The 27,447-nt window shown below is 44.0% G+C and overlaps 1 protein-coding gene across 1 annotated transcript; it reads left to right on the top strand.

The window, feature by feature from the left end:
• Positions 1-985: 985 nt before the first annotated feature.
• On the top strand, positions 986-23,245 carry LOC129327352 (E3 ubiquitin-protein ligase TRIM7-like). Its single transcript, XM_054975916.1, has 7 exons — positions 986-1,411; positions 2,984-3,079; positions 3,898-4,128; positions 6,041-6,063; positions 9,660-9,778; positions 12,173-12,205; positions 20,747-23,245. Exons 1-7 carry the CDS (start codon positions 986-988, stop codon positions 21,247-21,249), a joined length of 1,431 nt encoding a protein of 476 aa, XP_054831891.1. The 3' UTR covers positions 21,250-23,245.
• The last annotated feature ends 4,202 nt before the right edge of the window (positions 23,246-27,447 follow it).

Here is a 27,447-nt window from a genome sequence, read left to right as displayed (position 1 = left end):
TTCTAGAATTCAGAGGCACTCAATGGATGTATTGTCGAAGGCTTTCACGGCCAGAGAATGATGGTTGTTGTGGGTTTTCCGGGCTGTATTGCCGTGGTCTTGGCATTGTAGTTCCTGACGTTTCGCCAGCAGCTGTGGCTGGCATCTTCAGAGGTGCAGCACCAAAAGACAGAGTCACAGTCACTGTGACACTGAGAGATCTCTGTCTTTTGGTGCTACACCTCTGAAGATGCCAGCCACAGCTGCTGGCGAAACGTCAGGAACTACAATGCCAAGACCACGGCAATACAGCCCGGAAAACCCACAACAACCATAGCACTCAATGGAGTTGAAGGGCAAAAAGAAATATTTACTCAACCAGTGATTAAAATGTGAAATTTACTGTTCATGGGTGTAGTTATGGCCACAAGCACAGATGGATTTAAAAGGGGATTAGACAGATTCATGTGGCATGGGCCTATCTGGCTACTAGCCATGGTGGCTAAAAGGAACCTCCATATTCAGCGGCAGTAAAATCTGAACACCAGTGCCAGGAGGAGTTCTTGTCCTCTGTGCCCTGTTACTGGCCATCCATCATTGGTTGGCCACTGTATGAGACAGAGTGCTGGACTAGATGGACCACTAGCTTGATCCAGCAATGCCTTTTTGTTCTTATAAAGCTAAGTAATTAACATGACATTTTCAGCAACGTCGAACTGCCCACTAGGAGCGTATCTTCATCAGCAGACAGTACCCAATAGCCGTGGGAAGGTTTGATGAAAACATCTTCACTTCTTCAGTTTTATACCCAAATCATTCTTCTTCCTGAATCAATCGTTTTAAAAATCTGTGCGCCTCATCTAGAAGCTGTTCAGTTCGGTTGCAGTGTACATATTAAGCTGCATGCAAGTCAGAGATCTCAAGGCTTTTGAAAGAAGGGGAACTCCCAGCGACTGCTTTACAGGCTGAAACCGAAACGAACTCTTTCCCGTGAGTCAAGGCAGCCATGGCCGCTGGGGGTCCCGTGGCGGAGCTGTGCGAGGAGGCGACCTGCCCCATCTGCCTGGAGTTTTTCCAGGATCCCGTCACGATCGCCAAGTGCGGCCACAACTTCTGCCGAGCCTGCCTCGCGCGGAGCTGGGGGGAGTCGCCGGCCGAGGCTTCCTGCCCCCAATGCAGAGGAATTGCTCAGCCAGGGGACCTCCGCCCGAACAGGCAACTGGCCAACGTTGTCGAAATAGTGAAGAGAATGAGTCTTCCGGGGGGGAATGAGGAAGAAGCAAAGAATGGGAGGATTTGCAAGAAACACCAGGAGAGCCTGAACCTTTTTTGCCAAGACGACGCGACCCTCTTGTGCGTGGTCTGCGAAAGGTCCAAGGAGCACAAAGAGCACGAGGTGATTCCGGCTCAGGAGGCTGCCGAGAAGTATAAGGTAGGAAATGCTCGCAGGTCCCGGCGATCCGGAGTTTCTCTGTAGATTCCACATTTAGAGAAACATTTGTGAAAGACAACCCGCCGTATGATCGCGCAGTGCTTCTGAAGGCATTCCCTAACTCTTCCACTCTCTCAAAGCCCAAGGTCGCAGCAGGGGGCGGCCGCAGCGCCTCGCCCTGAACACCAGGTGGCGCTGCTCCCGGGTTTTCAGGGCACTGATTGAGGCCGGCTTCCCTTCGCGCCTGGAAGGATCCCTCGACAGGGGATTCCTCGGGCACGGAGTGGATCCCCTGGCTGCAAATACGCAGGCACGTTGGAAAGCATTGCACGTTTGTCAGGGTTAGGAGACGACAGAAAAGGAAAGGCCCGTAGTCTGATTCACAGCAGTCCTCCCGAGGCACAACCCGTTCTTCTGCTGGACATCCACAGATCAACCGCCCAGCTCACCCGGAGAAGCATTGAAGCTGGGAACCGGGCAAAATGCTGCGGGGAGATCTGTGAATGGAGCTCCTGAGGTGTTTGTTAGTCAAATAGCTGTTATGGTTGGGTGGGGACACGACATGAAGTCACGGGGCAACATAAGGCAACCCGTAGGCTTCCTCAGGGTGGCAGGGTTGCCATCTCTGGTTTGGCAAATTCCTGGAGATTTGGGGGTTGGAGCCTAGGGAGGATGGAGTGTGGGGAGGGAGGCCTATGGGGATCTGATGCCTCTGCCCTCTGAAGCTGCTATTTCCTCCAAGGGAACTGATCTCGACTCCAGCTATTGCTCAGTTGTAATTCCAGGAGAACTCCAGCCCTCCTGCCCTTGAGGTTGATAACTCTGTCAGCAGGACAAAGAGTCCTGTGGGCTCTAGGGAAGGCTGCTAGCCTTGAGCCCCATGGCAGGAAAAGGCTGTGCTGTTTTCAACTTGTGACTCACTCAGAAGTGGTTCAACCTAAAGCAGGGTTTGGGGACAGGGGCCGTTTCCAGATGGCTTACCTGCAACCGGAACGTCGTGCCACGTTGTGGGGAAAACGCAAAATATCACATTTTGGTTGTTGTGGGTTTTCCGGGCTGTATTGCCGTGGTCTTGGCATTGTAGTTCCTGACGTTTCGCCAGCAGCTGTGGCTGGCATCTTCAGAGGTGTAGCACCAAAAGCATCTCTTTTGGTGCTACACCTCTGAAGATGCCAGCCACAGCTGCTGGCGAAACATCAGGAACTACAATGCCAAGACCACGGCAGTACAGCCCGGAAAACCCACAACAACCATCGTTCTCCGGCCGTGAAAGCCTTTGACAATACATATCACATTTTCTCGCGCGAGTTTTGCACGACATCACGCAAAACTAGCGCGAGAAAATGCAATATTTCACATTTTCCCCGCAATGTGGCGCAACATTCCGGGTGCAGGTAAGCCATCTGGAAACGGCCAGGGCGGCAGGTCCTGGCGTGATTGTTGAATCGAGACGCTAACATTTTCCATCTGCTCAAGCCAACAGACTGTTCAGCATGGCTCTCTCTGCCACTTTTGGAATTTATAATAAAAATCTGAAAGGGAACCCAAACTGAACTTTTGCTTTCATTTCAGGATAAATTCTGTAGCTGCCTGGAAACTCTGAAGAAGAAGAAAGAAAGAATTCTGGCATGTAAAGCAGAAATAGAAAAGGAAAGCCGAGAGCTGTTTGTAAGTGTCTGTATTACTGAGAAGCAGAGGGGAGATTATTTGCCCCATCGATGGTTGCCAACCTCCACGTGGGGCCTGGGGATCTCCCAGAATTACAGCAGATCTCCAGATTACTGAGACCAGTTCTCTTGGAGAAAATGGCTGCTTTGGAGGGTTATAAGTAGAAGGGGGGGTGGATTTAGTATTGATAAGGACCAAGATCAATACAAAAAAGCAAAAAAAATTAATACAAAATTCTATAATAAAATTCCAAAAAATAACACTGGTTAAAATGTAAAATGACCAAAGAATAAATTATTGAATCATTGTAAGCAGGCAGCTTGCAAATGACCAGGAATATACATGTCACCAAATTCACTTTGGCCGTGAGACCTTCCTCCGTGGTCTTAATTTGTTTAATACCTGCCAAACGATATGTTCTTAAAATACAGAATGTCCGACAAAGCACAGAATAAAGATAAAAAGGATGTAAATTATCATGGGGTGAGTAGATCCCACTTCACCATTCAAAGAGAATAGAATTCTTAAAGGCACCCTGGTATGAATAATGGTATTTCGATCATCCAGGTATATCTATAAATCATCTCCAAAATGATGTGTATAACCACAGCAAGGAATCCAGAAGTATGACGTTGGTTATGATTTGCCCTGGCCTGGCGTATAGAGGCACCTGGGCTATTCAAATACCGTCTCTCTTGAATGTTGATACGATCCCTCTAGAGGAAAAAAAAAATCAGAAGTACTCTTCCAATGAAATTGTCATGATTTTGTGTATATTCTTGGTATATCTCCCTCCCCTTTCCACCTGTGTGCTGCAGGAGCAAACAGGAACGGAGAGGCAAGAGATGGTGGCTGAGTGCAGACAATTACGCCAGTTTCTGGAGGAAAGAGAGAGACTTCTGCTGGCCCAGATGGAAGAGGTGGAGGAGGAGATTGCAAGAGAAAGGGATGAGCGTCTGGAAAGGCTCTCTGTGGAACTCTCCTCTCTTGAAAGTCTCACTAGAGAGATGGAGGAGAAGATTCAGCAGCCACCCGGTGAACTTTTGCAGGTAAAACTGTGGCAGAAACAAGCCAAGTTTCCTTCTGGGACGCGCCAGATCTTTTGTATTTTGCCTTCACCTATACAATAGGCGATGCCCTAGCTTAAAGGTAAAGGTAGTCCCCTGTGCAAGCACTGAGTCCTTACTGACCCATGGGGGACGTCGCATCATGACATTTTCTTGGCAGACTGTTATGGGGTGGTTTGCCATTGCCTTCCCCAATCATCTACACTTTATCCCCTGGAAACTGAGTACTTATTTTACTGACCTCGGTCTTGATATTGTCTGTCACCTTTTTAACTTCTCTGTTAATGAGTTCCCTTCCTAAATTGCTGCTGCTGTTCAAAACGTTGTATGCAATGCTTTTTTAAAAAAAGGTTCTGGTACTCATATATAAGGTTACACCAATTCCACTAATTCCCCTATCTGGATTTGAGAGAGCCCTCCCCCCCACCCAAGGTGCTGGCTCTCAGTACCAATGAGTACCACCACAAAGCAAGTGCTAGTTTTATGTTTCTTGGAAGCCTCTTGATGGGAACAAAATGTTGGATGCCGTGGACTCCAGGGCCTATCTACACCGTATACTTATCTCAGGTTCACCCTCGGTCCTGTCAAACTAAATGTTGCCTGAGAGTTCCATCTTCAGAGCACCTTGTGGCTTTTGAAATGTAACTTACAGATTTGTGGCTTTTGAATTCAGAATACGACCATGGTACATTTCACATCCTGAAAAGGCCCTAGGCTTCTGATATTTGCCCTGTGGAGGAAACGTATGTATTGTTAGAAGGCTACATGTACATTTCCATTTGTATACCTAAGATTCCCCTATTGGGCAAGTATTTCTCATTTATTGTGCAGTGAATATTAACCACATGGGGTCCCCTTGACTCCTGGTATTTTGGGAGAGGGAGAAAAATGTCTTTCTGTTACTTTCTTCACATCCTCCATAATTATAAATCTCTGTCATGCCAACCCTTTGTCTTTTTCTAAACCTCAGCTTCCATAGTTTTTCCTTGTTGGAACGGTGTTCCACTTCTTAATCATGTTGGTTACCCTTTTCTTTACCATTTCAACTCTGCTATACCCATTCTAAAGCGGAGTGATCAAGGCTGTACACAGTATTCCAAAGGCAGCTGCACAACACATTTTGTAAACAAGGGTGATACTGCTATTTTATTTTCAGTCCCTAGCACAAATTGACCCTGTTCAGCTGTGCCTCATACCAATTCTTCACTGAGCTATTCGCCTTCCTTTCCCTGTGGAGATCTCCTTCCTGGTCAGTCACCAGTGTTAGGGGTAAGGCGAGAGGCGGAAATAACATGGTGTGATGTCATTTCTGCCTCCAGGCATTTCTCCCACCCGTCCCAAAGAGCAGGGGCAGGAGGGTGGGCCCACCAGCAGAGGCCTCCTACCAGAAGCAGGAAAATGTTAAGCCTAGTTGCTGACCATTCAGACTCCGTCAGCTTATATGTCAAGTGAGAAGTCTTTTTGCCTCAACATACCCCCTGAATCTGAAACACATTATGGCATCCTCTTTATTCCAGTGGTAGTTTTCCTAATCTGTGGTATCTGAGCTTCAGTTACTGCAGATTTAGGTAACTTCCAAGGTTCTCCTGGACGTCTAGGGAAAAGGGTAGTAGGAAATATAATTTACTGCTCATTTTAAAGGGGCAGTGCAGGAGTGGAGTGTCCTCAAATTATACATCATATGACTCAGGTTTTAAAACAGATGTTTCCATGGTGCTGCTTTTGCCCGAACACTTACTACCTTATGGAGATTTCTCCTGTACTTTAGAAATATACATCCCTCAGAGGGACACACCCAATGGCCAGAGTGCATCGCCCTGAAGGGTTGGAGGCATTTTCCCAGTGCGGTGGGTGGCAGGCTCTAATTTCCCCCATCTTTCTCTTTTCCCTCTAGGATGTCAGAAGCACCTTGCAGAGGTAAGTGGATCGCAGGCATTTCCCGTCAAGAACCTGGGGAGGGTCAGAAGAGCACATGGTCCTCTAGAGGGGGGAATCTAGGATCCCAGCCCCTCCAGCCCCTCCAGCCCCTCCATAGCTGAAAATTGAGAGCCTGTTTCATATTTGCCATGCCTTTCTGTTCTCGCACGGAGGGCTACTGTCTGAGCAGTGCTTGTTGCACACAGTTCAGTGCTTTTCTTTTCTTTGCCAGATTTTAGAGAAATCTCTAGGCAAAAATGGAGATGGGGTGGTAAAAGGAATGGGAGGCTGGGACACAGCTAAACCTCCACAGATGATTCTCGAAGGCAGAAAAGGATAGCTAATGTCCCTTCTCTGTCTGTTTCCTCTGTTCTGCTTACTTCTGACCCCATCTCTTATTCTTTAAGATATGTGCATTGCCCTGTTAGGATAACAGCTGGGTCAGTCCCAGAATGGGGTACTGATGGGCTGGTTAGGGGTATTTTTGTGCTGAAATGTACTGAAGTATTGCTGTGACTGCTTGCCTGTAACCCTGATTCTCCTCAATAAACTATCTCTGATCTTTTCCTCCACTCCTTTCTAAGCCTGCTTTGGAGCTCCATCACTTTTTATCTCAGTCTCAAACCTTGTGATATGCCGCATCCATTTCTCTCTGTCTGACCCAGGTCATGATGACTCCTGTGTTTGCACAAACAAGGAAGTTTATTCATGTGTGCATTAGGTAACAAGGGACTCAAAGCATGTTGGATGTTTGAAGATGGAGGAGGTTTAAAGATATTTCCATTCTTCTTTGGGATGACTCTGTTTGACTTTTTGTATGTCATTTCATAAAGAATAAGTAGTTTAATATTTTCCCAATCTCACTAAGGCCGGGGGTGGGGGAGAGCAATTTTTGTTCTGGGCAATAAAGCAGTGCTATAAAATTCCAGAGGACAGAAAGTAAGTTAAGAAATGGTGGTAGAAAGTACCATCAAGTCACAGATGACTTAGGGTGATCCCCATAGGTTTTTCAAGGCAAGATATGAACAGAGGCAATTTGCCATTGCCTGTTTCTGCATAGCAATCCTGGAGGTCTGCCATCCAAGGACTAACCAGGCAGGGCCTGGGCCATCCAGATCGGGGCTTAAGAAATATCTCCTCCTTCCATATGAAAACAAAATCATCCTACTATATAATCCCCTTAGCGTCTTTCAAACAACGCACATTGATCCTGGTGCGCCTGCGTGGGGCGCACCAGGATAAAAGTGCACCATGGAACACTGCCTCTGGAGGGTGCTGGTGGTGGTGGATGGCCCGGCGAGTCTGCCTGGCCCTCTGCAGCTGGGCTACGTAGCCCACCTAGAGGAGGGCAGCGGAGGAAAACTGACACGCCTGCAAGCCCTGGCGCCCTCTCAGCCCCACCGGAGCCATGCCGCGCCACTCTCGATGGGGCTGGGGCAGAGGTGAAGCACCCAGCACCCTCTCAGCCCCATGGGAGCTGCGCCGCTCTTGATGGGGCCAGGGTGATGGGGCGGAGGCGAAGCAGCCAGTGCCCTCTCAGCCCCTCCAGAGCTGTGCCGCGCCACTCTCAACGGGGCTGGGGCGACGGGGTGGAGGCGAAGCACCCAGCACCCTCTCAGCCCCACTGGAGCCGCACCATGCTGCTCTCGATGGAGCCGAGATGATTTGTGCCCCAGCTGCAGGGGGGTTCAGAGGGTACAGGCACATCACTCCCCTGTGTCTCAGCCCTCCCCAGACCCCCCCTTGCCCATCTACCTGCCAGTCCTCCCCAGACCCCCCTTGCCCTTCTACCTGCCAATCCTCCCCAGACCCCTCCTGCCTCTCAGCCCTCCTCAGACCCCCCTTGCCCATCTACCTGCCAGTCCTCCCCAGACCCCCCTTGCCCTTCTACCTGCCAATCCTCCCCAGACCCCTCCTGCCTCTCAGCCCTCCTCAGACTCCCCCTTGCCCATCTACCTGCCAGTCCTCCCCAGACCCCCCTTGCCCTTCTACCTGCCAATCCTCCCCAGACCCCTCCTGCCTCTCAGCCCTCCTCAGACCCCCCCTTGCCCATCTACCTGCCAGTCCTCCCCAGACCCCCCTTGCCCTTCTACCTGCCAATCCTCCCCAGACCCCTCCTGCCTCTCAGCCCTCCTCAGACCCCCCTTGCCCCTCCCAATCCTCATCAGACCCCTCCTGCCTCTCAGCCCTCCCCAGACCTCCCTTGCCCCTCTATCTGCCAACCCTCCCCAGACCCCCACCCCCATGCCAGCCCTCCCCAGCTTTCTAGAGCCCGTTGTATTTATTTGCACAATGGGCATTGTTTCTAGTCTGATATAACCAAGAAGGAAGCAGCTGGTAGCTCTTCAATGAGCAAAGATGGATGCTCCCATTTCTCTGGACTGAAGATTATGCAGCAAAATAGCCATTGAGGGTTCCAATGGGTGTGCATCTGTCTAGAAAGTCCAGCTAGTACTCTGGTTCACACGTAGGGGTGATCTCACTTATAAAACAAATCTTGCCCATATCAAATCAAACAAATTTTCAGTTTCTTCAAGAATAAAAGCAATCTCTGCTTGGCTGTTCTAGTTACACAGAAATAGCAGCCAGTTGGTATTATTTTATGACACCAATTCCTTGGCTTGGTGAGAAAGGATTCACGAGAGAGCCACCAGAGCTGAACACTGTTGAGTGTCCCACACAGTTCTGTTTTCCCCTCATTCCACTGAGTATCCCTGAGGGAACTTATTAGGAATCAGGAATTGGTATGGGCGTGTTCAATTTTCATCCTGTTTGAGGATCAGAAGAGTGTCAGATTAAATCCAGAGATCTGCCCAACAATCCTGAAAATTTGACTTCTGCTGTGCTAGAACTTGAGGGATTCATAGCCAGGCGACATTTCTGGAAAATGACTGTAGGGAGGAACAGTGGTTTGTGGGCCTGGTAACCATGGAACATTTAAAGGTGCTCATTGGATGAATCACACTCTTTATTTCATTGTGTGATCTAGTTTCCTTATATGGTTTTTTGTGTGTATTAAGCTGGTCTTTATTACATTTCTAATCTATCCTGAGTCTCAGGGAGACTCAGGGAGAAAGGTGGATGATAAATAAAGAATAGTAAATAAATATATAGAACGTTCAGACGTTCAGCACTAAACATTAGGAGGGATTGTGGCTGCTGATGAAACAGCATCCCTCCTTTTCCTCTGAAAGTGTCCCAGAAAAGCCTAGAGGAAAAAAGAAATTGGTGGGGTATTTCATCACACAGCAAGTGGGAGGTATTGAAAAAGGAACAAAAATGGGGAATGTCTGAACAGGATGTGTGCCATGTGCCTCAAAGCATGTGCCATGTCTTCTTCCACTAGACTTTACAAGGTAAAATTTAGGAGGGGTGGGTGGGGATGCTTCCCTTGGGGGAAGACACTGTTCCTGTTTGATTGGGCCTTGGGGTCTTTAGGAACCACTAAGTAGGCCCTCTTGTCCAAATTCCTCCCTGCTTTTTTGCTTCTATGTATGTCTAGGCAATCTGCCTTTTCCTTCTTTCTTAATCCTGTTCTGTTTGCCCCTCGGAGTTCTGAATTAGAGGAACGGTTGCTTAGCCTTGTTTCCCTCCAGGTGTGAGGAGAAGGATAATTTTGAGACTCTGGAAGCTTTTCCTCCTGCATTGAAGTGGAGAATCTGGGACATCTATGACCTTAATGTCTTACTGAAAGGTGTCACAAAGCAATTCAAAGGTAATGGAGAGGCAGTGATTTTACACTGGACATTATATTAGGTTAGCAGGTTCCAGGTCAAATAGAGGATTTGCAGGGCCATGACAATAGGGAGTTTGAGTGCGAATTCAAAAAATTTACTATGAAAGCATTTAACTTACACTTCTCACAGCCTTACCTCAGAGTTACATTTACCTTGCATAGAGACAAGAATGACAACAAACATCCAGTAAGAAAGGCAAGGGTGACCTTGACTCTTCCAAGCATCCTCATAGGATCATATTATATGTCACCTACTCCCCTCATGCTCCCCCCGCCCATGCTGCATTTTTAAATGGCCAAATTCTTCTCTAAAATGTCTTCAGTGGTCATGGATGGTACCTGTGGGCACTGTAATGTCTAGTCTGGCTCTTAGACAAAATATCCTCACAATTCAGGCACACCCCCCCCTTCTCTTTGTTATACCATGAAGACAAAAATGGACCTTTTTGAAGTCAACCACTGTGAATAAATTGTTTTTGCTTGTTGAGTGTCCCAGTTGGGCCTAGAGAATGGTTTCAGGATGTCTGAGGTATTTCCATTCCTTGAGAGAAACATCTGGGTGTCATGAGTGCCTGTATCAGGTTGCTAGCTGAGACTCCCATGTTTGCTGCCCTCATCTCCTTGGAAGAAGAAAAGGAGACAGATATAGCAACTAATTGATTTTTTAGCAATAACAGTTCCATAATGTTCACCTGAACAAATGCTTCTTGTGTTAAAAATTGAATTAAGGGAGGCTATGATTTTTGACTGGCATTCTCATTTGTGACAAAGACATTTAAAATGATCCCTGGATGTGAGCAGAAATGGCTCCCTTTCTTCTTTTCTGTGATCCTCACAAGAAAATATTGATTTTGGTCACCTTCTATCCAGTTACTCTTTAATCTCCTTTGCCATTTTCACCACACTGTGACTGTTCATTTGAGATTTGCATTCCAAAGAGCCAGTGACAAACTCTCAGTGACTTTTAGTGACTCTGAATTTCATGGGAAATCCCCAGACATGAGCTCTCTGATCCTGTGTCACGGTAGCATTTAAATTCAAACTCTGGGTTTGGAATTGGACTTTAGTCTTTGAGGGATAGTTTGCAAAAACCCCGGCTAATGTTAATTATGAAACCAGAGGAGCAAATTAGTACTGACTTTCTTCCAAGTTAAGATAACGGATTTGAAAAACCACCTATCCACAACTAAGTTTAGGCCGATTCCAGACGGCCCTCCCCATTCCGAAACGTCGCGCGTTGTTGTGCGGAAAACGTGAAATATCGCGTTCTCGCGCGAGTTTTGCGCGACGTCGTGACATCACGCAAAACTCGAGCAAGAAAACGCGATATTTCGTGTTTTCCGCGCAACGACGTGCGACGTTTCGGAATGGGGAGGGCCGTCTGGAATCGGCCTTAGTTGGATTAGGTCCTTCTTAGTATACATCCTCCTAAGCAAGACCCAAGGGAATTTTCTGTGTTCCGTATTACTCTTGATCACTTTTAAAATTTTATTTATATTAGCAGCCTTTCTACTGTTCAGAACTCAAGACAGTTTACCATATAAACAAAACAATCACCCTAAAAATATATAAAAGATCACAATTTAAAATCACCATTTAAGACTGCCACTAAATAGAAAAACTGAATTAATAATCTCAGTCCCAATCTAAATTAATAAATGTTGTCCTAAATAAAACTGTCTTCAAACTGCCTCCAAAAGATCAAAAGTAAGGTGGGGCAGGTGTACCTCTCTGAGGAGGCTGTTCCATAACCGTGGGACTGCCACCGAAAAGGCCTTCTCTCGTGTACCCGCCAGCTATGCTTCTTTATTGGATGGGACGGTCAGGATGGCCTCCCCTGTGATTTTAATTCACAGGCAGGAACGTATGGGAGAGGATGATCTTTCAGGCACCCTGGTCCCAAGCCATGTAGGGCTTTAAAGTAAGAACCAACATCTTGAATTGGGCTTGGGAGCAGATCAATAGCCAATATAATTGCTGTAGTATGAGGATCACACGCTCCCAATATCCTGCCCCAACCAGCGGTCTCGCTGTAGCATTCTGCACTAGCGGCAGCTTCCAAACACTTTTCATTTTTAATAGCGATAAGCATCAGGTCACGAAATATAACATTCCTCCTTTGTTTTCTATACCAAAAAACAACCGTAATTGGAGCTGGTGAACAAATTCACATTAAGAAAAGATAGATGGGGATTTTTAGAAGCAGACTGGGGGAGAGTAATATTTCCCCCCATGAGATACTTTCCCCAGTTTGTACTCAGTCCTTCAGTTGAAATAAAGAAAAAAGGAGGATTTATAGCCTGATTTGTATTGCAATACTTATTTTAAGCACAGGGGATGCTGTTTACTTACAATTTTCTTTTGTTTCCCCAGACACTTTGGTCTCTGGTCTTCAGCCACAAAGAGGTACATTTCTTTTCGTATACTAACCTTTAATGGAAAAATGCCTTAAGCACAAACACAAAAGAGAGAACTTGATAAAAAAATATGGGACCATTATACACCTCCAGATGTGAGGCACAGACATGGATTTCCTTTTTCCATGTCTGCTTTCCAGACTTAATGTGCTACAGAAAAGGGCTTCTGAGACTCAAGATTGCTCACACAATTCAAATGCAATAGGAAACTTCTATTACATGCAACAAGCAATGCAACGAAAAATAGACTGTACAGTTAAAGAATGCATTAGAATGCTATATAAAACATACAGTAAAGCAGGATTACAACACTGGCTAACAATGCAAATACGCCAACATAATATATACAAAGAATAATGAAGTGAAAACTGCCTAAAATTTCACAGACAATAATTACAACCCTGATCACTTCATAAAAATGCCCTCTCCGAACAATTTCACTTTAGACATTCTGTGGAATGATTGAAGTGTGGGAGACCTCCTGAACCCTCAGGTAGGCATTTCAACAAAGTGGGAGCTACCACAAAATGCTCAGGTGTGGTCAACTGTCCATCATATCATTTATCAGAAGTCACAGCAGCGTGTATTAGGACAAGCAGTCCTGCTAATATGTGGATTTGTGGATATATTCAAGGCTGGGGGTGGGGGACAGCATCCTAGCCCATGAAGGGTGTCCTAGCTAACAACTAGTACCAATGGAGTGACTACAACATGGGCATAACATGTATATTCCCCCTTGCTCCTGACAGTAATCAAGCCATGGCATTCTGTACCAGATGGAGTTTCTCTGTTGTTTTCAAGGCCGGACGTGGGTTGCAAGAGCCCAGTCCTGGTCAGGCCCACTGCACTGGGGGACCTGGAGATCTTGTCTCCCCCCTACACCTTTTCAAGTGCCAAAACAGCCACAGGGCCTTGTTTCTACACTTTAAAAGGCACATAGGAGAACAAGATCTCTTGGTCCCTCTGTATCATGAGGCCAATCCAGACCTGATGCTCTAGTTTGGCTCTGAGTCCGTGTGGGTCTGCTGAATCCATAGGGTTGCCAGCCTCCAGGTAGTGGTTGGAGATCTCCCGGAATTACAACTGGTCTCCAGGCCATGGAGATCAGTTCACCTGGAGAAAATGGCTACTTTGGGGGGTGGACTATGGAATTATGCCATGCCAAGGTCCTTTCCCTCCCCAAACCCCACTTTCTCCAGGTTTCACTCCCCAGATCTCCAGGAATTTCCCAACTTGGAGCTGGCACCCCTATGAATCCATCAAATGTAGGAAACACAGTCCCCTTCAAGACCTCAGCTTTCCTGACCAGCATTACCTCTGTCTTGTCAATAATGAGGTTCAAGTTCGTTTTTTAAAAAACATTTTTATTGGATAGGTTGAAAAAACATAATCACTTCAATATCTCTTTCTCCTATAAATTACATATTTCATCCCAACCCGCCCTTCCCCTCCCCTCCCTTCTGACCTCCAACAGCACTTATACCCTTTAATTCACATAATATTCCCTCTAATTCTACTATTTCTCATATTCTCCTAAGGTAAAGTTACAGTCAGTATAGAATTCAACAAATTACATAATGCTCATCAAAAATTGTCCATGGACCATAATCTTTAAATTTTTTCTAATCCATCAAAAAATCATTTAAGTTTTGTTCTTTTAACTTCCTAGTTAGTTTGTCCATTTCCACCATGTGCAGAAGTTTTTGTATCCATTCATCAACTTCTGGTATCTTATCTTGTTTCCAATATTGCGCATACAACAGTCTTGCAGCTATAATCATATACCATAATAGTGTTCTATCCTTCATACTTACAGTTTCCATATTAAGTCCTAACAAAAACATTTCAGGAATAACGAGGTTCAAGTTCAATTTGTTCACTCTTAGTCATTTGATCACAGCTGTAGCTCAATACCTCTTCCACATCACCAGGTGATTTGGATAAAGAAATACGGAGCTGGATGTTGTTAGCATGTTATTTTTACTTCATTTATACCATGCCTTTCTCCCCAGTGAGTACCCAAAGTGGATGTCTCCCCATGGGCAGTGGAATGAAAATACAGAGATTTCTATAAAACATTAGGAGGGAGATTCCTTCTTTTGATTACTGGGGCTTCAACTTTTTTCCATGCTCATAAATAGTACAGAAATAAACAATAAAAACCTTGAAAATTGATCTTTTTGCTTTAAAATCTGGGCTATTCAAGGTTGCAGTTTTCCCAAGACAGCTGATGCATCTGTGGTGATGTATTTAGTTGAGACTCATTAAATAACTAATTATAATTAAAATAAAGCTGATTCTGCTTTTCATAGACAACAAGGAAGAAAAAAGGGGGGTTGTGGGGGAAAGTCCCCACAAACTCAACACAAACAAGCAGGGGAACAAAATAGAGGGGTTAAGTAACAACCTAAAATATATATATTAGAACGTATGTATTATAAATGTGCACAAATGTAGATTAAAAACAAGTTTAAAACAAAAGGCCTAAATGGCAGGCTACATGTATATGCTAAAACATCTCAAGGTACAGATGATGGTACAGTGCAATGACCAACACAAATAGACCAAGGTGCAGTAAAAAAAACCCAACCAGATGCATTTCAGCCCTAAGGCCCTCCTCAGTGGTCAATTGAAAACAATTTATAATCAAACACACCACACATATAGACACCAATCATGAAATACTCCTGGTGTTTTATCTAGAGCTGTAACGAAAGAAAAAGGGGGGAGGAGAATTTTTTTAAAAATATAATATAGTCTATTATTAAGTGCTAGAATTATTTTAGGTAAAATACTAAATCAAAATTTACCTCTAGTATTGTGTGATAAAATACAAATACTGCAGTGGACCCAGGACTGCATTCACACAATGCTCTTCATTTATTGTTGTGCTCTATAGAAAAAATGTACCAAATTAGATACTAATTCCATAACAAGCTCTTAATTATCCCCCAGGTTCTCAGAACCCAATCACAAACCAACCTGAGGCTTGGTTTCCATTGTATAAGGGTGTGTTTTCTTCTGCTTTTCATAGAATCATAGGGTTGGAAGGGACCTCTAGGGTCATCTAGTCCAACCCCCTGCACAGTGCAGGAAGTTCACAACTATGCCCCCCCCGAATACCCCAGTGACCACTGCTCCATGTCCAGAAGATGGCAAAACACCTCCAGGATCCCTAGCCAAACTGGCTTGTGGAAAATTGCTACCTAACCCCAAGGTGGCAATCGGCATTACCCTGGGCATTTAAGAAGGGCCACGAGAACTAAGCACTGATGAAGCACCATTCTTCCCTCCCTCTCATGATCTGCCCAGGTTCACAGAATCAGACAAGAAGAGCTCATAGAGCACTGTGATATACTAACTAGTCACAATGAAACACAAATAAAGAAATTGAATGTTCATTAGTGCAAGCAAAACATCATAATACAGCTACAGCTGCCAATACAAATCAGGCTCAGAAAAATAGTCAATTGAATGACAATGAAGTGCAAAGTGCAAAAATACAATAAATGCAATTCAAAGTGACCATGCCAGGTACAAATGTATGCAATTGTAACCGTCAAACTGGAGATGTTCACAAATGGAGATATACACTAAGTCCACTCAGGATCCAAAGTAAATAAACTTACATGTAGCAGTTATTCAAAGTACACAGCATAACACATCATCTCCAAATAGTAAAGAATGAAAAGACAGCACTGCCAGGCACAAGCCCCAAACATTAATAAAGAGCTTCAGCTGTAGAGCTGATGAGAAAAAGCTCAGCAGTTAAAGTGACAGTGCCAGCTATACAAAACATAAGTAAGGTACATATCATACACATCAAGTACATAGCATAACATACCATCTCCAGATAGTAAAGATTAAAGAGGCAGCTCTGCCGGGTACTAGCCCCAAACATAAATGAAGAACTTGAGCTGAAGAGCTACTCAGAAAAAGCTCAGCAGTTAAAGTGCCAGTGCCAGCTGTACAAATCTTAAGTAAGGTAGCAAGTTAAATCCATATTAAGTCCATATGGGGACACAGTGTTAAGTTTAAATATCCACCTAGCTTCCCTCCTAAGTAAATCTCTTTTTATGAATTCAGGATTTACAGCTCTACTTACATACAAGACAGTAAATATCAAATCCCTTCCATCATGTCCCACTTGAGAAAAATGAGGCACTAAAGGAGCTTCTATAACCCTCTGCCGAATACATGGAGCCTGTTCCACTGAGGGACTGCTCTGACAGGAAGTTCTTCTTAATGTTTAGCCGAAACCTCTTTTGATTTAATTTCAACCCGCTGGTTCTGATTTGAGCTTTTGAGGCAGTGGAAAACAACTCTGCACCATCCTCTATATGGCAGCCCTTCATGTACTTGAAGATGGTTATCATATCACCTCTCAGTCATCTGAGAGGTTTCCTGGTTTCTTTCTTTGATCAAGTGGTGAGCTTACTGGATCGTGGGAACTCTTGTCGATGTGATTTACCTGGATTTCTGTAAAGTTTTTGATAATGTTCCCCATGACATTCTAATGGGTAAACTGGAAGACTGTGGACTGGACTATATAGAACAGTTTGGTGGATAGGGAACTGGTTAGAGGACTGCACCCAAAGAGTGGTGGTCAATGGCATTTCATCAGATTGGAGGGAGGTGTCCAGTGGGGTGCCACAGGGCTCAGTTTTGGGCCTGGTACTTTTCAATATTTTTATCAATGATCTGTATGAAGGGGCAACCGGGCTACTCATTAAATTTGCTGATGATACCAAATTGGGAGGAGTGGCAAACACCCAAGAAAACAGTTAAAATTCAACAAGACTTGAATACTCTGGAGAAGTGGGTGGTTGTGAACAGGATGCAATTCAACATAGATAAGTACACAGTATTACATCTGGGCCACAAAAATGTGAAGCACAAATACAGGACGGGGGATACACTTCTGGGTAGTAGTGTATGCAAAAGAGATCTTGGGGTAAGAGTGGACTGTAAACTAAATATGAGCAACCAGTGTGATGCGGTGGCAAAAAAGGCAAACTCAGTCTTGGGTTGTATCAAAAGGACAATTGCATCGAAATTGCAGGAGGTCATAGTCCCTCTCTATACTGCTGTGGTTAGGCCGTACCTGGAGTACTGTGTGCAGTTCTGGAGGCCTCACTTCAAAAAGGATGTGGACAAAATTGAGAGGGTGCAGAAGAGAGCAATGAGAATTATCAGGAGGCTGAGCCCTACGAGGAAAAGCTAAGGGCCTTGGGAATGTTTAGTTTGGAGGAGATTGTGGGGGGACATGATTGCTCTCTTTAAATATTTGAAAGGCTGTCATTTGGAGGAGGGCAAGGAGCTGTTCCAGTTGGCAGCACAGGATAGGGCTCGAAGTAATGAGCTTAAATTAAATGCAGAAAGGTACCGGCTGGATATTAGGAAAAACTTTTTCACGGTCAGAGTAGTTCAAAGGTAGAATCAGCTGCCTAGGGAGGTGGTGAGCTCCCCTTCACTGGCAGTTTTCAAGAAGAGGCTGGATGAATATTTGTCAGGGATGCTTTAGGCCAGGGGTGGCCAAATTTGCTTAACATAAGAGCCACATAGAATAAACATCAGATGTTTTGAGAGCCACAAGACATGGTGCATTGAAGCGACTTCAGATGACGAGGCGAGTTCGGGGGAGTGTCCTGAAAGTGACATCACAGGAAGGGGTAGGATTTTGGTGCAGTATGCTGGAAGTGACATCATTGGAAGGGGTGGAGCTGGGAAGAGCCATCATCTGACCTTTGACTTGAAAGTGACATCACAAAAGTGATATCACATCCTTGCTAGCCTTCACCCCCAAAGTCCCCAGGTATTTTCTGATTCAGACCTGGCAATCCCAACATTTTTATTTAACATATGACAGACATGGAAGGAAGGAAGGAAGGAAGGAGGAGGGAGGGAGGGAGGGAGGAAGACATGGAAAGGAAGACATGGAAAGAATATAAACTAAAATAAAATGTATGGCCACAGCGATACTCAGAGACCTCTAGGAGCCACACAATATGTCTAGAAGAGCCACATGTGGCTCCTGAGCCGCAGTTTGGCCACCCCTGCTTTAGACTCATCCTGCATTGGGCAGGGGTTGGACTAGAAGGTCTGTATGGCCCTTTCTAACTGTGATTCTGTGATTTTTCTCCAGGCTAAACATACTAAGCTCCTTCAACCTTTCCTCATAGGACTCCAGACCCCTCACCATCTTCTTTGCCCTCCTCTGGACATGTTCTAGCTTGTCTATATTCTTCTTAAATTGTGGTGCCCAAAACTGAACACAATACTCTAGGTGAAGCCTAACTAGAGCAGAGTAGAGCAATACCGTCTCTTCTCATGATCTGGACACTGTGTTTCTGTTGATACAGCCCCAAACCACATTTGCCTTTTTAGCTACCACATCACACTGCTGGCTCATGTTCAGTGTATGGTCTACTAAGACCCCCTAGATACTTTTCGCGCATACTACTGCCAAGACAAGTCTTCCCCATCCTATAATTATGCATTTGATTTTTCCTTCCTAAATGCATTTATCTCTGTTGAAATTAATTGTACTTGTTTTAGCCCAGTTTCCCAGCCTGTCAAGATCATCCTGTATCCTGACTCTGTCTTCTACCGTATTTGCTGCTCCTCTCAATTTAGTATCATCTGCAAATTTAATCAGCATTCCCTCTATTCCTTCATCCAAATCATTTATAAAAAATGTTGAACATTTACCACGCTTCTCCAAGAGGACGAGGAACCATTAACTAGCATTCTTTGATTGTGATCTGTCAACCTGTTACAGATCCACCTAATAGTAATAGGATCCAAACCACATTTTACCAACTTGTCGACAGGGATATTATGTGAAACCTTATCAAAAGCCTTACTGAAATCGAGATAAACTATGTCTACAGCATTCCCCTGATCCAGCAGGTTAGTAACTTTCTCAAAAAAAAGATCAGGTTAGTCTGACATGACTTGTTCTTGAGAAACCCATGCTGGCTCTTAGTAATCACAGCCAACCTTTCTAAATGCTCAAGGACTGACTGTTTGATAATTTGTCCTAAGACTTTTTCAGGTATAGATGTCAAGGTGACGGGTTGGTAGTTATCGGGATCCTTCTTTTAAAGAAACTAGGCATTTATGTACTACCTCTATGCTGATCCTAAGCTGTAACTCCCTTCCCCCATCATGTGTTGTGTTTTTGCCATGTTGAGCACCATGTCCCTCGCATGAGAAGACTGAGGAAAAGTAGGAATTGAGCAGTTCCACCCTCTCTTCATCGCCCGTTACAAATTACAATTTCACTTACCTGTCCCTGCAATGGGCCTACCCTGTCCCTGTTCTTTTTCTTACTTTGAACATAAGCAAAGAACCCATTTTTGTTGTTTTTAGCATCTCTTGCTAGCCTAAGCTCATACTGAGCTTTAGCTTTTCTAACACTCTCCCTACAAGCATTGATTATTTGTTTATATTCATCCTTGGTTATAAGGCCCTCTTTCCATTTCCTAAATGACTCTTTTAAATTTCTCAATTCATTAGCTGTTTATGAAGCCATCTTGGCTTCTTTAAGCTCCTCCTGTTTTTCCTTCTCATAGGAATCATTTGTGATTGTGTTTTCAATATTTCGCTTTTAAGGATCTATCCCTCTTGAACTCCCTTCTCCTTAAGTATTTCTGACCATGTGATTCTACCAGCATAGCTTTGTTTGTCAAAATTTGCTTTCCTGAAGTCCAACCTCTTTGTCTGACTGTGTACAGCTTTTCCCTTCCCCAAGACTGTAAATTCCAAAATTACGTGGTCACTGCTACCCAGGGTGCCCACTACTTCACCTTGTCAACAAGTCCTTCCCTGTTGGTGAGAATTGAGTCCAAGATAGCAGAACCCGTTGTTTCCCTCTCTATTTTCTGAAAAATGAAGTTGTCAGCAAGACAAGTCAAGAATTTATTTAACCTTTCATTTTTAGCAGAGTTAGACTTCCAACAGATATCCAGGTATTTGAAATCTCCCATGTCCACTGTGCCCCATCTCTTTGTGAACTTCGTAATTTGTTCTAAGAGTTTTTCATCCAAGTCCTCTGCCTGGCTTGGTGGTTTACAACAGATCCCCTCCATAGTATCACTATTATTTCTTATTTCTTTTATTTTTACCCAGAGACTCTCAACTGAATTTCCACGTTCAGATACATGTATTTCCTCACAAGCAGGGCTTTTTTTCAGGGGGAACGTGGGGGAACAGAGTTCCAGCACCTCTTGAAAATGGTCACATGGCTGGTGGCCCCGCCCCCTGATCTCCAGACAGAGGGGAGTTGAGATTGCCCTCCATGCTGCTGAGTGGAGCGGAGGGCAATTTCAACCCTCTGTCTGGAGATCAGGGGGCGGGGCCACCGGCCATGTGACCATTTTCTCTGAGGGCAACCCACTGAGTTCCACCACCTCTTTCCCCAGAAAAAAAGCCCTGCTCACAAGTATATACATCCTTAACCTATAATGCTACTCCTCCCCCTTCTCTATTTGTCTATCTCTTTTGTCTCTTTATTTCTCTCCAACAGCAAATGTGAGATTGGATCCCTACACAGCCCATCCTGAACTCATCCTGTCCAACAACACAAAAAGCCTGAGATGGAGAGAAAAAACCCAAGATCTGCCCAGCAACCCTGAGAGATTTGACTACTGGAGTGCTGTGCTGGGATGTGAGGGATTCACAGGAGGGCGACATTTCTGGGATGTCACTGTGGGAATTGAGGGAGACTGGTTTGTGGGTGTTGCCAGGAGGTCTGTGAAGAGGAAGGGAAAGAGCTCCTTAAGGGTTGGTACTTGGAGTATAGGGAAGATAGGTGAGTTGTATCAAACAATTGATGACTTTCCTCTGTTCCTGAGTTCAGAGCCCAAAAGGATCCGAGTGTCTCTGAACTATGCTGGGGGGCAAGTGGCCTTTTTTGATGCTGACAAAGCAGCCATTCTGTTTGTGTTCTCAGACACCTACTTTGGTAGGGAGACCCTTCAGCCCTTCTTTCTCGTGATCAACAAAGGCCGCCTCAGGCTTTCTCCTTAAGTTAATAACATGTCTCTCACAGGATGTCAGTTCTAAGGTCCTTACACTATGGCAGGCAAACCTCTGGACCCTCACATCAAGCACACTGAGGTTCTTGGTTGAAAAGGCTTTATTCCAGAAATAAGCATTGTCCATAGGAAAGACCCTAAGTTGATCAGGAAGTTTGTAGGAATAACCAAAAGACAAAATTACATATGGATATAGGGTTCCTCATTCCCCCCTCCCATCTCCTTAGCATATCTGTGGCGGGAAAAGCTCAGACAGAATTCTCAGGGGAAAGTACAGGTCTAATTATCGGGAAGACATTAAATCAAAACAATTCTGGCATACACAGCTGTGGAGACAAGGTCGCCGCGCTGAGAGAGACATTATCAGAGAAGATAAGATGTTTCACAAGCCTGTGAAAGGAATTTAGGTTAGAACAACTGCAATGTAATATCAAGGCACAGCAAAATAACTTGGCAATCAATGCATAGCTATGACATAGCAACTTAATGGCATGAATGGGGTACAGTCATGACACAGGCCCTGTAGGTGTTGCTCATAAGACCAGAGTGATGAATCAAAAACATATACTGTTTATTTCCCAAGAGCGGCTTTTCTGGACCTTTGAAGTTTTCTGGACGGTTTGGGGCCAAACTAGACAGGATGATCAGCTATCAGATTTTCAGCATAAGGAAAAAAAAGTGCAGCTGGCAGTGGAATAGGGGGAAAGTCTGGGAAGGCAAAGCTATTCTAGAAGTTGTGCTATGGGCCATTATCCTGAATCTCACCTCCTCAAAGGCTGCTCTTTGCTTCTCAGGTGGAACACGTTCAGGCAGTACGGTGCACTCACAATCAGGCGGGTTGTTTAAAAAAAATAAAGGAAAGGTTGAGAGGGAAGAGAAGGACTAGCAAAGAGGGGGCTTATACACTGTGTTATGTAATTTTGGCTAGTCTTAGTATAAGATATGCATAGGTTTTATTTTTGGCTTATCTATGGACTAATGAAGCTACCTGTATCCTTTGTCAACTTTGAAAATACTCACATTTAACTCCTAAAGAAGGGGATTTTTTTAAGATGGAGGATAAAGAAATTGGGAAGACACAGCAGGTAGTACTACTCCTTTTTGGTTCTCATGGAATCTTTCCTGATTGCATTGACACAACTAAAGTAATGCATAGTTTGGTCTGTAATAACTATTCTGAAAGCATAGCCTGGTACCCAGCGTTACTTCTCTGATGGACTGGGGAAGGGAGGGAAAGGGCCCACCCTCGCACTCTTTAGCCTCCCCTTGCTGCTCTCTCGGGCTCTAGGGATAGTAAAGCTATCGGCCACAATCTAGGTGTTGTAGGATGAGTTATGCCTTGGAAATCCTTCCTCCCTGTGTTTTATATTAGAAAGATCCACACTTCCCCAGGCTCCCTGTCTCTATAAAAGAGTTGTGCCACATAAGCATACTCAAAGATCCACAGCAGGTGAGAAAAACTCCACCCAACATTTAGGATGGAAACGTCATATAAAGAAAGGTAGGACATTAAAAAGGACATTAACGACAAAATATAAACACAGCTCAACTGTTAGCTGGAGCGAGCAGGAACATGAACATCACTCCCATCTTACAGTCACTCCATTGGCTGCCAATCAGTTACTGTGCTCAGTTCAAGGTATTGGTTATTACATACAAAGCTCTTCACGGTCTTGGCCCAGCTTTGCTAATGAGTTAGGGACTTCACTACTATGTTGCCTTACGTATCTGTTGCTTTAAATACGTATGCCTATATACTACCTGTGCTTTATGTTGCTTAATGTAAGTCCTAGAATTGATTCTGTTCTGTTTCAGCAGTTCTTCAACTCTGTATTGGATCCTTGCTAAAGCTACTTCTTTGTAAACTTGTATTTATTTATCCTATAGCATTGTTTATGGAAATGTCCTTGACACTGTATGGAAATGTCCTTGCTACTGATTGTACTAATCTCACGCTATATAATCCACCTTGGGTCTCAGTGAGAGAGGCGGACTTTAAATTACATTAAATAAATAAATAAATAAACACCTCTTAATTATCTGTTATGCTTTCTATTGCCTTCTATCTCTTCCTTGAAGTGAATAAGGGATCTCTGTTCTGTCAACTTGTTTCTCTTTTGACCCTGGACAATAGGTGAAGAGAAGAGAGAAGTCACATTATTGTGTCAGGAAAGCACATAGAACAGCTGACAAGTACAGGAAAGCTATCCTCCCTACTGTCTCCTTCCATTGATGAGATTTCTTGCCAAGCTGGTACATCAAACAATTGACTGGATGGTTGGCAGTTTTAGCAGCAAATGTAGATATATACAAATCACAAACAAGATACTTTTAAAATGCCAAATTTGGGTCCAGTCGCTCCTTAAAGACCAACTAGGTTTCTAAGGTATGAGCTTTTGATTCAGAGCTCCCTTCATCAAATACGAGGCATGGGAAAAGAAAGTAGTCCTTATAATCCAGGCAATGGGTGGGAGGGGTTTTTTAAATTAGAGTGTCAGGAAGCTAGCTATAATACATGTTGTAATTAGCTTTATAGGGCTGGGGTGCAAAGTGCAGAAAATTAGTATCCTATGTCCCAATTCAACCCTGGGGAATCCATTGTTCCAAATGTGCAAATAAAGTCAATTTCAGAATTCTCATAATTTTCCTTTGAAGTTTCTCTGCTTGAGAACTGCTACTCTTAGGTCAGTGATGGAATGTCCTGGCAGATTAAAATGTTCTCCCACTGGTTTTTGAATGTTGTGATTTTTTAATATCAGATTTATGTCCATTTATTTTTTGGCAAAGCCAGCCTTTGCATAGGTTATAAAGATTCCTTCCTTTTTTCCACTCCTCATATCTGACGAAGGGAGCTCTGACTCTCGAAAGCTCATACCCTGGAAATCTAGTTGGCCTTCAAGGTGCTGCTGGACCCGAATCTTGCTCTTCTACTATAGACTAATATGGCTACCACTTGAAATTTTTAAGGAAGATGATGTTTTGAGACAGATCCTCAAATGTAAAAGGGCTGATGCCTTTCTTTTGAGGGGGGATATCAAATGCCAACTTCCAGCTACCTAAAAACAATTATACAAAACAATATAGCAGACCTGTGGAATGAGATAATTTTCATTTTTGTATATATTGATAACTTAATCAATACATTAAATAGTAAAAAAGACCCAGTCTCCTTCATTTTCCATCCTCAGCATCAGCTAGGGTTGCCAGGTTGAGGTTGGGAAATTCCTGGAGATTTTGGGGGTGGAGTATGGAAAGAGTGGAGTTTGGGGAGGGGAGGGGCCTCAATGGAGTAGCATACCATAGAGTTCACCCTCCAAAGCAGCCATTTTCTCCAGGTGAACTGATCTCTGTGGCCCGGAGATCAGTGGTAATTCTGGGAGATCTCCAGCCACCACCTGGAGGCTGGCAACCCTAGCATCAGCCCCACTGATTTCCTCAGTGTGTGGGGGTGGTGGGGAGACTAGAAGCAGCCATTATTAAATGCATTTGATTTGCTTTTATCAGGGAGGTTTCAGATAGGGAAAGTTGTTTTGTGGTGAGCCAGTAAATACTATATTTTAAAAAACATTTTGTGCCATTAGAATGTGGTTGGGCCACTCCTCTTTTGGTTCTGAATCTAAACATTTGAAAGTACAGAAAAATGTCTAACAGTTCCTTCCTGTCTTCAGCAGCTGAAGTTCAGCTTGAGTGGGGAGAGGTGGATGCTAAAGCAAAATTTACCCTTTGGTGCTACAGGTTTTGACAACAAAAAAGGAGAGAGAAAAACAACAACCCTGCAGAAGAAAGATAAGAAGTTGGAACAGAAAAAATGACTTCACTATAACTTCAAATGTAATACAAATGAATAAAAACACTGGTATATAATTTAATTCACCAAATTAAAGTGCAAAATGAAAGTTTTTTTTCCTTTTGCCTATAGATCTTTTCCCAGGTCAGAAATATTCAAAACCAAAGATGGAGTGCTAAGGGGGGGTGGAGACCCCTCCTGGTTTTTAGTTATTGTACACAGCCTCTGTGGATCCACTCATTATACAGGACTGTGAAATCTGCTGTCTGTCTTGAATATTGCTGCCAGTTTTAATTGTTTTAGCTGTACCTTTATTATTGCATATTGTATTGTATTTTAATCAGGTTGTGATCTGCTCTGAGCCTGCATCGCAGGGAGAGCGGACTATACAGCCAATAAATAAATAATATTAATTTTTAGTTACATTCACTTCTCCTGCTGTAGGTTTGGAGCTATTGCTGCCCAGAACCCCAGGTCACTTACTAGCAGGGAAAGTGACCTGCTCAGTTAGCCTGGACTTTTTCAAGGGTCCAGTGACTGGTCTGTGGGTGCAGTTTTTGCCAAGCCTGCGTTGTCCACTGTTGGCTGGGATCTTCTGCAACCAAAGCCTGTCCTCAGTGTAAGAAGAGACTTCAGATGACCTGGGAACCAAGCAGGTTGCTGGCCAAGTTACCTGGGATGGTCAAAGACTGTTGATCAGACCTATAGGGAAGCAAGTGGGGGAAAGTCTGTGAGAAGTTCCAGAAACCCCTAAAATTCTCCTGGAGCTCTCATCTGCAAGGCATGTGGCAGAGGCCCAGAATCACAAAGGTCATTGCATGAGTTGTGTGGAGAAAAGTAAAAGGAAGATCCACATGGATCTTCGTGTTTTTTTTTACAGAACAACCTCAAAACAACCTCAAAGTACATATCACAGCGAGACCCACAGATTGAACAATAATAAACATGGATCTGCACTTCCTGACATCACAATGAGTGAGGTGTGAATCCTGAATTCATATGCCTTTTTTCACTGAAACCAAACCACCACGATATTGTGGGATTAGCAAATATTAGTAAAGACTATGGATTAATCATAGCAATAATAGTAAACTAGCAAGAAGCATAAGATGGATTCTTTATGTTTTAAAGTAACTGGTCTCTGTCTTTAGCCACCCCCCCTTCTTCTCCCTAGCTGTACATAGAAAGAAAGAATGTCTATCCTTGAAGATAGATAACTGGACCTTCCTGCCAGTATGTGAACAGGGCAAAGCTAGAAACAAAGGGAGAATTATAAGTTCCACCCCTTCCCCCTTTTTGGAGAAGAGAGTGTGTAGAAAAGTAACCAGTTGTGGAATGAAGGAAGATGCTGCTATGGAGACCAAGAAAGGATGGTACATGATGTTGTCGCGAGACTGAACGGTGGACAATAGTCCAATGTAAAGGTATAAAAGTGATCAGGTGCCTTATTCTGAATGTGACTTTTGTTTCTCCAAAATGATGTCACAAGCCCTTAAAAGAAGCATGTGCTCCTTTGTTCTGTGGTACATTCTAAGCTCATTTTGTAAGCTGGTACCCTATATTTGCAAATATACTCTGTTACAACAGCCCTTGTCTGTCTCATCTCTCTTTTGCTCAGAAGATTGGAAGGGGCAAAGGGAAAGAGCACTTTTTGTGCAACAATATTGTTCCTCATATTGTAGTCAAATAGCAAGCGCCACAAAAATCACGCATCCACTTCTGATGGATTGGAGAAAACTGACTGTTTGGAAAAAAATTGGGATGTAAAAGACCAATTGTGGTCTATGGATAATTTTTGATGAGTACTATGTAATTTGTTGAATTCAGTATTGATTGTAACTTTACCTTTGAACATTATGGAAAATAATAGAATTAGAGGGAACAATGTATGAATTATAGGGTATAAGCACTGTTGGAGGTCTGACGGGGGGGGAAAGGGTGGGTTGGGGATAAATTTGTACTCAATAGGAGAAAGAAATAGTGAGATGTATATTTTTTCTGTTATGTTTGTTCTCAACCTATCCAATAAAATGTTTCTTCAAAAAAAAATAATCACGGTTCCACTGCTTTGTAGCACCATCACAGCATAAAAACACATGGTTCCAAGGCATGGATCCTCAGCATTTTTACAGAGGCCCCCCCACAATACGTTAGCATATCACTCAGCACATCCACAGCTACACGAGTTTGGGGTGCGCGCCTTGCACTGGTGCCTTGGAGTGATTTCACACATGCTGAATAATGCACTTCCAATCCTCTTTATAGATCAATGGATTTTGTTGCGTGCAGAACAAAAAATCCACCTCAAACGATTGATAAAGTGCATTGAAAGTGCATTATCCAACATGTGCAGCATGAGCCCTGGTTTCATGTTTTTGCACTGCACCTGAAGCAGTGGATTGA

Source organism: Eublepharis macularius, chromosome 4 (genome assembly GCF_028583425.1).
Source record: "Eublepharis macularius isolate TG4126 chromosome 4, MPM_Emac_v1.0, whole genome shotgun sequence".
Classification (NCBI taxonomy): domain Eukaryota; kingdom Metazoa; phylum Chordata; class Lepidosauria; order Squamata; family Eublepharidae; genus Eublepharis; species Eublepharis macularius.
The sequence above is the reverse complement of the archived record's forward strand: the minus strand, read 5'-3'. Positions and strand labels throughout refer to the sequence as shown.

What these genes read in the sequence shown, in the direction of transcription:
- LOC129327352 (XM_054975916.1), top strand. Translation starts at nt 986, where the DNA reads ATGGCCGCTGGGGGTCCCGTGGCGGAGCTGTGCGAGGAGGCGACCTGC. An exon ending in AGGCTGCCGAGAAGTATAAG is followed by an intron (nt 1,412 to 2,983) that starts GTAGGAAATGCT and finishes CTTTCATTTCAG; the next exon opens with GATAAATTCTGTAGCTGCCT. An exon ending in TGGTCTTCAGCCACAAAGAG is followed by an intron (nt 12,206 to 20,746) that starts GTACATTTCTTT and finishes TCTCTCCAACAG; the next exon opens with CAAATGTGAGATTGGATCCC.